The following is a 13,125-nucleotide window of genomic DNA, read 5'->3' as shown; positions in this document are numbered from 1 at the left end:
TCTGCTGTCTGAGTCCCACTAAATCCTCCCCCACACTCCCCCATCCTGTATCCATTTACCCCTCTGCCTCATCTCTGCCTCCCCCTCCCCTCACATTTCTGTGCCCGGCTTATAGCACTGGCTTCCCATATGAAAACTAATCCCATAACAACCTACATTTATTTCGAGGAACCTACATGTAAAACATGAATAAGCAAAGATGCCAACTGTTAGACAGAATCATGAGATCATTCAGAAGCAAAGTGTATAAACGTATTTAGCTTCATAAGAGAGTTATTGTCTGTTGAATGTGGTGGAGACTTTCAACAAATAGACTATGAGGATAAAGAGGTGAAATGTGTAATAAAACAAGTGTGCTATAAGTTCACAAAACAGTATAACACACACTTTTATCAGAGTAATACAGGGACGAATATTATTTGCAACAAGTTAGAGCAGAATCTGGACATATCCTGCCCTCTTGTGGCCAAAATGCAGATTCAGTATTTATGTTAGTCCCACATTAACACAATGACGACCATGCAATAACTATAATTATTATACTCCTACAAATATATAGTTATAATAATAACTATTATTATTATATATTTGTAGGAGTATACTTTCATATTTATTCAGTTACAGTAAACCGACTGTTGGTCTGAAACGCTAATTCATTGATTATCTTGCCACAATATAAATAAGACACCAGTTTGAGTGAGCTATAATTAAATAATGTCATAATGAAAAAACAAAGCTTGCCGAGCTGAGGTCAGATGATCATCATTTAATGTTCAGAGGAAACAGTGTAAATATGCGTCCCATTAACTTGTCACCACTTCACTCCACCATTTGTCTGTGCACCTGTAAACCTCACTTGTTTGCGTGAGTGGAAGCTGTTGTGTAATTGACTCCTTGGGGAAAGTCAGTGGAGTGTCTGTCTGTGGCCACTGGAGGGCAGATAGCTGCTGAGTTACGCCACTAATGAGCGAGGAGACTCCTGCAGCTCGACAGTGACAACCGTGAGGCTTGGTCGTGGAAAGATTTCCTCACACACTCTGACAAGCGCTGCCTTACAGTGGAGAGCCTGGTTATGACGGATCAGTCAGTGTGTGACTGACCTCAGGCTCATAATCCCTGACCATACATTAGTGCACCGCCGGAAAACAGCACCTTGATTAAGATGAACTGTTTGTAGATCAGCTGCAGGACGTCTGTGATGTGGGGGGGTGAATTGCCATCAGGACTTTATACCATCACCACGACTGAAACTACTAACTACTCTGACTTTAATCTCAGAATTCTGAGATTTTAATCTCTTTAATCTCAGAATTCTGAGATTAAAGTCAGAATTTTGAGTTTAAACTCAGAACTCACTTGTTTTTTCCACAGTGGCCCTAATCCTCTTCCGTACATTCCCCCTTGCCATGAAGGAGAAGTTGGTGCTGGTGCTGTTGAGAATATGTTTTTTCACAAAAATTTGTTTTTTTCATCTAAAAGTAAATTGTTCTTGTTTTGAACTTAATCAACTGTTGTGTCAAAACAAATCGATTCAGGTAGAAAAACTTATATCATACATGTTGATGAACTTCCAACATACAAAACCATGTGATTGATGCTAGCTGAAGGTTAGCCTGAATTGCTAAGAGATGTTTTTTTCTAAAATGGTGGCTGTGGGGTGAGACAAATGCTGTGGGGTAAAGTGAGACATGAAGCACAACTTAAGTTTAGTCTTAAACATATTTTAGTGTTATATTACATTATATATGTTTTATTTTTAATGTCATAAACATTGTAGAAAAGAGAAACTACACCAGGAAGACAACCTGGGGCCAAACAACCGCAGAAATGGAGAGTGCAGCCGCTGAGGTCATGCAAGGAAAGAAGTCCTTAATATAAAGCTGGAAGGGATAGAAATATTGATAAGAAAACCTTCAAAAGATTCATAAAGAAAAAAGAGAAAGGGAAAGTAAAATCAGTAGCCTGGGGTGCAGTAGCTGAGGCAAAGAGAATATTCACAGATGAGATGAAGGAGGAGCCAAACACTTGAAATAACTAGCTGACCAGTTCCATGGCCTTGCTCCAGTTAAGTGCCGTGAACTGGCATTTGAATACGCAGAGAAAAACAATATCCCTGTCCCTGCCAGTTGGACAGAGAAACAATGTGCAGGTAAGCTAGGGTGTGCAAGAGATCACATGAATCATAATAATCATAAATGTGCTGGATTGACCAATCCCCAGGATTCTGTTACTAGTCTGATATTAGTTTTGGAATGTGTGGTTGTCAATCTAGCTGTCGGGATTTAACTATAACATGAGTTGTTATGGTAGTTTTACAGTGGAAAAAAGTAAGTGGATCAGTTTACCCCCTTGATTTCTCTGGTCTGTCTCACTGTACCCCTTAGCTGGGCTAAATAGAGACACAACACCACTTTTTAAAAAACAATCATATTTTCACTGCCCTTTGTCCTGAATACATTCTGATCATTTCCGTGGCTAGGAAACGTCCTGAATTAATGGGAAATGTGTACATATTACTGATATATCATTTTAGCTCGCCTAGAGGCGAGCAAATGTAAAAAAAATTATATAAACACATGCCACACACGAAAATACACACATTAATATACACACACAGCGAACACACACGTGTATATACTCTGATATATGTATGGATACAGATACACTGAATTATATCAAGAGGAGAAACAAACAAAGAAGTGGTGTCTTGTTCGAAGGGTGAAATGTGACAAGACAAATGACCAACTTTGAAAACATGAAATCAAAGTCAAGAAATTATGATTTCAACACCATCTATCAGACAACCAGACGTGTGAGGATACAGAATGAGGTGTGAAGTTGCAGGAGCTTCATATATTCATACACGGGTGGTGCATCCTGAGGCTGTTATCTACCGGTTGTCCCTGCAGCCAGGAGGCACAGCCGAAGGGATTATAGTGAGCAGCTTCCATAGCAGCCTTTAAACACCTCACATGAAACTATGCGGTTTACAATAAGTGCAATCCATCTTATAGCTTGAAGGCAGATTGGTACTTGGTTCATTGGTAGGTGCACTTTGTACTTGTACTGTTTGAAATCCTCCACCATGCACACAAATCTGGACACATCCTTTTAATCATTAGCAGGGAATTTTAGAATGGTGAAACCCATCCACCCTGTGCTGTCTAGATGGTCGATGAATGGAGGAGGTTTTGTATCCAGTTGAACAATGATACCGGTTCAGGAGCAGAAGAGCAGATCCGTGTCCTTGGGCTCGGGTGTCGCCTGCAGTTTATCAGACAGAACCAGCATATCTCTAGCACTCTGTATATAAGTCAGTATTTGTCAACGCTCGTGTCAATACAAACAAAATAAATAATGATAAAATAAATAATTAAAACAAGACTAACATGAGAGACTAGAGAGATGGTAGCTGCTAAACGCTGCTGAAAGTGAAGCTAAAGCTGAGACTAATAAAATAGTCAACCTGTTGGTGGACACAGACGCAATCAGACACAGGATTCATCCTCTGGAGACTATGAATTTCTTTACAGAATTTAATGGTAGCCAGGGCAGTAGATATTTTGGTCTGAACCGAAGCGGTTAACTGACAAACAGACTGATAATGCCAATCTATGGTTGTTAACAATGAATATTTATCCTCAAATGAGTGCTCAATGTGTAATATAATTCACCTGTTACCTTCTCCAAATAAGTTTATGTTTTTACTGCCGTATATAAATAGCATTACGCGGAAACTACTGAAACATTTCCTTGAAACGAGGTGGAAGGGTGGGGTATGAGCCAAGGAAGAACCCACTGACATTTAGGGAAGATTTGATAAAGGGGGTAGATCAGTTTTTTTAATTATTAAAGAAATAATTCCGAGATCTTTATGGCGGAGGTATGCGCTCGCCAAGTGCCCTTCTTGTTCTGTTTTATATGAAACCAGGTTGTTAGTGAGAGTATCATTACACATCACTTCCAAGCAGGCTGATACAAGATCACAACTGGCAGGAACTAAAACATGACATAAACAGAAAGTCACTCACGATCAACAGACCAGATATCATGGGATCAACAGACCAGATTTTTGAAGCAAATTAAAGTCCTTTCTGCTTTTTTATAGATTATTTTATGAGTTCGTTTGAGATTAATTCATGATTGAATAGAAATTAGTTTTTAAATTTTTTTTTTGTTAAGGTGAAAAGTTTCCCCAGACAGAACCCATAATACAGCTTCCTGTAACTACTGTAGATTAGACTAAAGACGGTTAACATAAATACAAAGGCCCCTTTAAATTGGGCCAGGTCAGGGTGAGGAAGCTCTTTTCTTATCTCACAAGTGGAAATCTGATTTCCCAACAGTGGCATTGGTGTCAAGGTTAAGCATGCGCTGTCTGTTTATATGATCTCCACTGATTAACATTAAGCTCATGTTACTACTGGGAAAGGAAAATTGGAAATTGAATTTGACAGCAGCCCCCTCGGTGCCGACAGTAACAACATGCAAACAGAACTCTACCTGTCTTAAATTGGATATTATATATCTAAAAAGGATATCACTATCTAAAAAGTGTTCGGACGCCAGAGTGAACCCTGAGCCTGCCCCACCTCCATCGTCATGCATGATAATGAAGACAGTAAAACCATTTTGTGAACGGCAATTATAGTTTTGTTGTAATTGTTTCCACACAAAGTTTTGTTTAATAACTGTATGGAATGAACCTGGGGAATAATAAAAAAAAAGCAATAGTAAATGGCCTATAAAACATTTCAACTTTCGTAATGGAGGGTCTCCCACTGTTGCACCTGGAATTCACCATTTGCAAAAAAATAGTATTGCATTAAAAGATTTTTGTATTGATTATCATATAAGTAGATGATGATGAACATAACCTCATATAACCTTGTAGGAGTCTTTACACCTTTACCCTAACCTCTGGGTTAGTTGAGCTGCCGTGGATCACAACAGAGACAACATGGCACCAAATCTTATCAGTGGAGATAAACATTGTAATTTTTTTTTTGATAACATATAATCTACTGCTCACAGGGCCATGTCTCCATCTGTTTAATATTTCATGTTTTTATCATTCGGTTCAATTCCCGTTTTCAGGATCATTGTGATGCTGCTCTAGGTATTTGATCTGAAGATGACAGGGCCATAACAGATCTTTTTACTCGGGTTCTCCACTGTGTTTCGGAAATGCGGAGGGCATTTACCTACGCCTCTTTAGGGTACTAAAGAGGCGATCACAAGTAAACAATCTTATCGACATGTGCAACAATCTACTGACCGTAAATTAATTTATGGACTAAGAAGAGTTTGATGACACTCACGATTGTTTTTACATGTTTACATGATTATGAAGCCTTTTGGATCAACACCATTTGTTTTTAATGTGTAATAAAAATATCTGACTTGAATTAAAAAGCGCATTAGCGTTTACATTTCCACCACAAAGGGAAAAACAGGTATTGTGTAACAGTTATTTTAACCACCATTTACACGTGTTGCAATATAATTATATGGTGTACTGTAAAAGACAAGATCTATTAGATGATGTGACAAACAGCGGTGGTGATCATATGAGTTGAATGTATTTGTGACAACTTCGGAATCTCTGTGTTTGAGTGTTTACATTTCACATTTGTGACAAAATACTTTATTTCCAACTGCATTCATTAAAATCACAGTGTCAGTTTTTAAAATATAATCATATTTCTCTTTACTTATTTGGGTTTTTATAACTTTACAGAGCTTTTATACCTGCTAAGGAAACCACAGCATTAATGATTACATTTGTTATATGGATGCAATTTAATTTCTTTCTACTGAACTGTACTTGTGTTTAGTGTGAATGACAACAAAGTGAATCTTGAATTTATGTAGATTTTAGAGCAATTTCTTTTCTTTTTTTCTCGTTGAAATTCAAACATTTATCCCAGGTACAGTCAATAGAGAAAAACGTCCTCCGTACACCTGGCACATTTTATAGCAGACATACTTTGGTTAAACAATTGGACGACAAAGGAGATGATTTATAAGCGCTCAGAATTTTTTAACAATCATACAGTAGAATGAATGTTATGATAGAAACACAAACTGAAAATTGCCTCAAGGCTCCTGGACACTTTAACAGATACTCTCAGCGTTTAGATTTTAAGCTTGAGTGAATGTGGACTAAATGTGCGGAACTGAGACAACATGTTTGTACATCCCCATGCAATAAAACCATCAGATTTTTCAAGGCCTGGGTAAGGCGTGCACTGATGGCCAAGATAAGCTCTGATGGACAATGTGTTCTCTCCGACAGAAGCTTTTCATCCTGCATGTCAGTCCAATTATGATATTTAATATTTCAGACACTTATAGCCCTTATATCAAATGTTCCACCCAACACACAGTGCTCCTCCTCACAGATTTTTTGTTGACTCCTTTTCTTAACTCCACTGTTTTCCTTTACTAACTCATGAATACCAAACTCATCTCTCAGGGGGAAGCGTGAGAGATGGCACCTCACGTGATGCATTAACCATTATCAAGAAGGTCCCACCTTTTTCTATTAAAACTTGCTGACATTACAAAATACAACACAGACTGCCATGTGCTGCAGATAAATGTGGTTTGGGTGTCATAGGTCGCAGGTAATACCTCAGTGTCGCCTCCCAGGACACTTAGTTGAGGTGAGAGACTTTGAGCGAGAAACAGTGAACAGACTATCAGTGAGTTTCAGAGAGGACTCTTGTGAAACGGGAGACTCAGCGGTGACCGTTTTTTCAATTCTGTGTCCCGTGAAGTTATTAACAAAGAAGCCACGATGAAGCTGAAACTGCCAAACCCAGGACTGGATGACCGGATCCCCTCTCACGAGGACCTGGAGAGGATGGAGAAAGAGGAGACCGAAGGGAGTGACCGGCCCAAATGGGACAACAAAGCCCAGTACCTGCTCACCTGTGTCGGCTTCTGTGTGGGACTGGGCAACGTCTGGAGGTTCCCTTACCTGTGTCAGAGTCATGGAGGAGGTAAGAGGGAAAGAGATGGAATGTTTTCAGCCTTTCAGAACACATTGTAGGTTAAAGAGTTGCAAGAAAATGTGCTGTGAATATTGATTATCCCAAGGATCTGAAGGTCTTCACCTATTTTCAGTAAATAAGGAGGGCTTTCCAAAAACTCTGTCTACACTTAATGAGAAATAAATGGAACACCCTTAAAGTTGAACTCTTCATTTTCTGGATATTAAAACATGCAGTGCTTATGTGTTACTTTATAGGAACAATTCGTTGAATGCTGTCACCTGCAGGGTAAAAGTCAATAACTCACCGCACTGTTCACTTATCATGACCTGAATGTTGTGCTTCTATAGGAGCGTTTATGATCCCATTCCTTATCCTGCTGGTTCTGGAAGGAATCCCGCTGCTGCACCTGGAGTTCGCCATCGGTCAGCGTCTAAGGAAAGGCAGCGTCGGAGTATGGAGGTCAATCAACCCCCATCTGACTGGAATCGGTAAGTTATAAAAGAAAAGAATAGAAATGATCATGTTAATTGTTCTTATTAAGTAAATACATTTTAATGAATAATAATCACATTCATAATGTTACTTATTTTATATATTATGAATTCTGAGGATAATGAAGTTAGGATTTTAATTTAAGTATGTTTATCATATTGGTATTATAATTGGTTGTTGCTTTGTGTGTGTATATATGTATATAAAAGCTCATTGTCAACAACTTACATCTGAGCATTTGTTTCTGAGAAGTAAAAAATTAAAACTTCAGGGAAAGATGTTAAGGAGAATCTACAAAGACATGGAATTATGAAGCCTTGTGATTTTACAAGCACCATCTTGGTTTTTGGAAAGGGTTAGGGTTAGGGTTAGAAGTAGCTGTACTTGGACGACAGGGTGGAGTAGGAGGAGTGAACAGAACATGCACTTTTGTTTGTGTATCTGTAGGTCATAGTGGATTGCTGCAGACTTTGAGTCCTGGTAAAAGTTAGGGAACATAAACCTTTATTGTTTCATGTGTCACAGGTGTTGCATCCTTGCTTGTCTCCCTGTTGGTGGGTATGTACTACAACACCATCATGGCCTGGATCATGTGGTATCTCTTCAACTCCTTCCAAAACCCTCTGCCCTGGAGCCAGTGTCCTCTCAATGCTAACAGGACAGGTACGCTGTGCCCTCATCTACAAGGATATCAAACAGTAGTGACATTGCATTAGGAGGTTGCCCAACAACTTGTTCTTGACCGTCACAGGTGTGGTGGAGGAGTGCGCACGGAGCAGCACTGTTGACTACTTCTGGTACAGAGAGACCCTGAACACCTCGACAGCCATCGATGAGTCTGGGGGCCTGCAGTGGTGGATTGTGCTGTCCCTGGTAGCTGCCTGGAGTTTGCTGTATGTCTGCTGCATCCGGGGGATAGAGACTAGTGGAAAGGTCTGCCTGTGGCATTACATTTGAGTGGTGCAGTTCCCTCCAAACATGAAATCTTTATGTCTTTTCAAATAGTTATCTTTTGATCATTATTAAAATACTCTCAATTCTCAGGCTGTGTACGTCACGTCCACTCTGCCATATTTGGTCCTCACCATCTTCCTCATCAGAGGGCTGACTCTGAAGGGTTCTTTTGAGGGGATCAAGTTCCTCTTCACGCCAGACGTGAGTGCCATTGTTACACCCCCACCACTATAACTACTACAATGAAGTATTTTTAAATATACTGATATTATTTAACTTGTTAAGCGATACATGAGATTGACAGAAGACTGACTTTGGCAGCCGGTTAGCTTAGCATAGTGAAAAAGGGCCCACAACCCTTCAATTAACCATGCGTTGTTTAGAGTAAGGGTTGAGTATAGAGATTTACAGGGTGGTAGTGAGAGTAAACAGAGATAACCACAGCAGCTGAAAACAAATGTATTGAAGTGTCAGAGATAAATTCTAATCATATTTTTTATTGACAAATTAAACGTGACTCATGTTTTTATATAAACTTCAAAGTCATCACGATTTAATGGAGCAATTCATTTATCATCCAGTGTATTGTTTATGATTGTATTGTGTGTCAAGGAAGATTAGACTTTAAATTATGGTGCACAGTACCTTCATGTATTAATTATTAACAGTGCACAGGACAGTAGGAAATAGTGTTTACTGACTGAGCAACAATTTAATTAGGTACAAGAATCTCAGCTCAGTTTAACTAAGAGTATGTATTTTGATTCTCCTGCAGGTGAATGAGTTAATGAATCCAGCAACCTGGCTGGATGCAGGGGCCCAGGTTTTCTACTCCTTCTCTTTGGCTTTTGGAGGTCTCATCTCTTTCTCCAGTTACAACTCTGTTCAGTGAGTAACGGCCTAGTGTGCACAGTCAGACAATAATCCTCAGACGATTAACAAACTTTTTGAACTCTTCTCGTCACGCCATCATCATTTTCTCGTAGCAACAACTGCGAGCAGGACGCTGTTCTCATCTCCCTCATCAATGGCTGCACCTCGGTGTACGCGGCAACGGTGATCTATTCCATCATCGGCTTCAGAGCAATGCAAAACTTCGACGACTGCATCGGAGAGTGAGTCGCAAACTGCCCAGCAGGAAACCTTGAGTCCGCTTTGCTTCCATCAAACCGAACTCATTGCTCTGTGCTTGATTTGCAGCAACGTCTTGCAGCTGTTGAACACCTTCAACTATCCTGAAGACAGCATCACAGGCAGCAACTACGAAGAGGTCCTGACCCACCTCAACCAAACACAGCCACTTGTCATCGCAGGATTGCCTTTACAGACCTGTGACATGCAGGTTTTTCTCAGTCAGGTCAGTAGAGAGCATCAAAACCATTTATGACACTCAACGGAGCACACACTCACATTTTGATGTGTGACATGAATCATTCTCTAGGAAATCAGGGAAAATGTCAAAAATGGTCCTCGCATTGTTAAAGTGAAAAAATTAATGTAAGAGACAAACAGAAATTAAAAGATAACCTTCCTTAGCAGAGGGAGGGATACCTAGTTTTCCGTCTCACAGATATAATGTTAATAGTCTGAATGATTGAAATGTTTTCAGGGTGTAGAGGGAACTGGATTGGCCTTCATCGTATTCACAGAGGCCATCATCAAGATGCCTATTTCCCCTCTCTGGGCGGTTCTCTTCTTCGTCATGCTCTTCTGCCTCGGCCTCTCGACTATGTTCGGCAACATTGAGGGAGTGGTGGTCCCTCTGCAGGACCTCGGAGTGTTGCCTCGATCATGGCCCAAAGAAGTCTTCTGCGGTAATTTCCTTATACTTACAATTAAAATTAACACATTCAAGTGAGTATGATTACCACTTATTTTTGTTTTTTTCCCCAGGTCTGACTTGCTTAGGTTCTCTTCTTCTTGGGCTAATATTCGCTCAGCGCTCTGGAAACTACTGGCTAGCCCTTTTTGACAGCTTTGCAGGCTCTATACCCCTTCTGGTCATTGGGCTCTGTGAAATGGTCTCTGTTGTCTACATCTACGGCATAGATAGGTGAGTCTGTATAAGGGATCATTGATAGGCTAAAGATTGGACATAGTCCCAGGTAAAACTTTTTAGACACTCTAGGGCCTTTATGTTGTGGGCTAATGTTAGCATGCAAACACACCAACACTGAATTGCTCTAAGTTGAGGGTATAACCTCCACCGAGGACATGACATTTTTTACACATGATTATCTAGAAGTTAATAAACAACTGTAGTAGTCTGATAACATAAAAAAATGCCTTAATCTGCATCCAGACCAAAAGATAATGTTTTTTTCCCGGGCTTAGACCCCATCCCCACCACCAAGTTTTGTAGAAATCGTTTTTTGCAGTTTTCGAATACTCCTACAAACAACTATAGAAATGATAGAAATTGATTCAATAAATGTCCTGCCCCTTTTTCCAGAATGCTATCCAAAATTAAAAGAGTTCTTTCTTGGCCCATGTACCATCCTTCAACCAAATTTCATAGAAATCTGTTTGGCCACTTTTGCATTAAACTTTTGAGAAATCAATCAAGCAACAAACGGATAGGGGTAAAAAAAAAAAAAAAGCCTCTTTGGTGGAGGTAACTATCAACATGTGACGTGTGACTACATTTGGCACTAGGTCAAAGCATAGTTATTGTCATACATGCATGAAGCGGGCCAATTTATTGTATTCAGACCTTGGTACAGAGATAATTTTACAGGACATCATATCATAGATACGGAAGTACAGTTCTTTCTTGGCCCATGTACCATCCTTCAACCAAATTTCATAGAAATCTGTTTGGCCACTTTTGCATTAAACTTTTGAGAAATCAATCAAGCAACAAACAAACGGATAGGGGTAAAAAAAAAAAAAATAGCCTCTTTGGTGGAGGTAACTATCAACATGTGACGTGTGACTACATTTGGCACTAGGTCAAAGCATAGTTATTGTCATACATGCATGAAGCGGGCCAATTTATTGTATTCAGACCTTGGTACAGAGATAATTTTACAGGACATCATATCATAGATACGGAAGTACAGAGTGAATCTTCTGATGTAGCAAGACCTAGGTGAGGAATGTGGAATATGTATTGTTTAGCTTACCGTTAAAAAACTGTAAATGAGCAGGCGAAATATTACTTTTACATAAATGGTCAAAAGATTGAATTATGCCATGCTAAAAGGACAGATTAGACAAAGAGTGGAGCGGAGGCCGACTTCCTTGAAGTCCAGTGCCATATCAAGGTGATGGAAACTCACTAACAGGCTGCTTTAAGTACTGTAACTAATAAAAGTTCAAGGCTGTCTTTTATGGATGTTTTGTACATGCTCAGCTGACACGAGATCTCCCTGTGATTGCTTCTACACAGGTTTAACAAGGACATTGAGTTTATGATTGGCCACAAGCCCAACATTTTCTGGCAGGTGACATGGAGATTCATAAGCCCACTCATTATGGTCGTCATCTTGGTGTTTTACGTTGTTACCCAAGTCACCCAGAGTCCCACCTACTTGGTCTGGGACGAGGCAGCGGTAAGTGTACTTTTTGATTTAAAATAGAATAGTAGCTTAAAGACATTCTAAGATGCCTGGTCTTAAAATGTGCAAAAACTAGCTTTATTCTTATATTTATAATTCCTTTTCAACATGATCAATTTCTGTAAATCATATTATATCCTTTGACCTTGGCTGCAGGAGAGTTTCCCAACCCTGGAGGCTCGTTCATTTCCATCCTGGATCTACACCATCATCTTCATTCTGGCTGGAATCCCCTGTTTAAGCATCCCTGGAGTTGCCCTCTACAAATTCATTCAGAGGAAATGCTGCAAGCAAGAGGACTACAGTGACAAGACAGTGGACAGCATCTCCGCAACTGTAGCAATGAGCGAGAAAATTAAGTTTTAAATAGCTTCAAAGTATTTAAAAACAAAGCAAAGAGAAAATAGACCTGCTCTATTTTTTGTACATACAGTAATACATTTTGGGTTTCTTTTTTGTTGCCATGTACAGTGAAAGAAGAGTAGAATAGAGACTGAATTTTCTGTAAAATACTTGTTTTGTAATTAATTATATGTTATTACTATTGTAATATTAGTTGCCTGTTATTGTGTCATGATTTGTACATTTGACATTTGGGGGAAAATACTAATTTGCTTGCTTTCTTAGCATGGAGACTGGAAACAAAGGAAAGCAGCTAGCTTAGCTCTGTCTTAACATCTCAGCTCATCATCTATACGTGAAAAAAATGAAGAGCAAAAATCATTATTAGTAGTTGAGCAAAGCTAGATCCATGTTTCCAGTCTTTCTGCCCAAACCTGCTGCTAGCTGTAGCTATTCATAGCTACTTGTCAAAATGATCATCGTTATAAAAACCACTGCATTATGCCTAATATTTACAATATACATATGTCTTTGTTTTAACATGTTGTAAATTATCTTCAATGTCAGAGCTGATTCTTGTATACTTTGACCTCCTGTACCTTCTTTCTCTTATATTACACCACATGCACTTAGCCTGCAATAAAAGCCCCAAGTTACGACTTGTACATTTTCTTCGCCCCAGCTCAGACTAAAGAACAGAATCATGTGGTTACTGTTAGGTATATGTGCTATTAAAATAAATCATGTGGAATATCATGACCCATATTGGTACTTTT

General features: G+C 39.4%; 1 protein-coding gene across 1 annotated transcript; it reads left to right on the top strand.

Annotated features, from left to right (window-relative positions):
• The first annotated feature begins 6,601 nt into the window (after positions 1-6,601).
• Positions 6,602-13,105, top strand: LOC133972493 (sodium-dependent neutral amino acid transporter B(0)AT1-like). The gene is made up of 12 exons (XM_062409988.1): positions 6,602-7,007; positions 7,349-7,489; positions 8,019-8,156; positions 8,245-8,426; positions 8,538-8,648; positions 9,223-9,335; positions 9,434-9,562; positions 9,648-9,804; positions 10,057-10,261; positions 10,341-10,500; positions 11,839-12,001; positions 12,164-13,105. The coding sequence occupies exons 1-12, from the start codon at positions 6,803-6,805 to the stop codon at positions 12,371-12,373; spliced, it is 1,914 nt and encodes a 637-aa protein (XP_062265972.1). The 5' UTR covers positions 6,602-6,802; the 3' UTR covers positions 12,374-13,105.
• Positions 13,106-13,125: the final 20 nt, after the last annotated feature.

This window comes from Platichthys flesus, chromosome 17, assembly GCF_949316205.1.
Source record: "Platichthys flesus chromosome 17, fPlaFle2.1, whole genome shotgun sequence".
Classification (NCBI taxonomy): Eukaryota; Metazoa; Chordata; class Actinopteri; order Pleuronectiformes; family Pleuronectidae; genus Platichthys; species Platichthys flesus.
The sequence above is the reverse complement of the archived record's forward strand: the minus strand, read 5'-3'. Positions and strand labels throughout refer to the sequence as shown.

Bases quoted from the DNA above. Each gene is read 5' to 3' on its own strand.
- LOC133972493 (XM_062409988.1), top strand. From the start codon at position 6,803: ATGAAGCTGAAACTGCCAAACCCAGGACTGGATGACCGGATCCCCTCT. The intron at 7,008-7,348 runs GTAAGAGGGAAA...GTGCTTCTATAG, and splicing joins GTGTCAGAGTCATGGAGGAG to GAGCGTTTATGATCCCATTC. The intron at 9,336-9,433 runs GTGAGTAACGGC...ATTTTCTCGTAG, and splicing joins TCCAGTTACAACTCTGTTCA to CAACAACTGCGAGCAGGACG.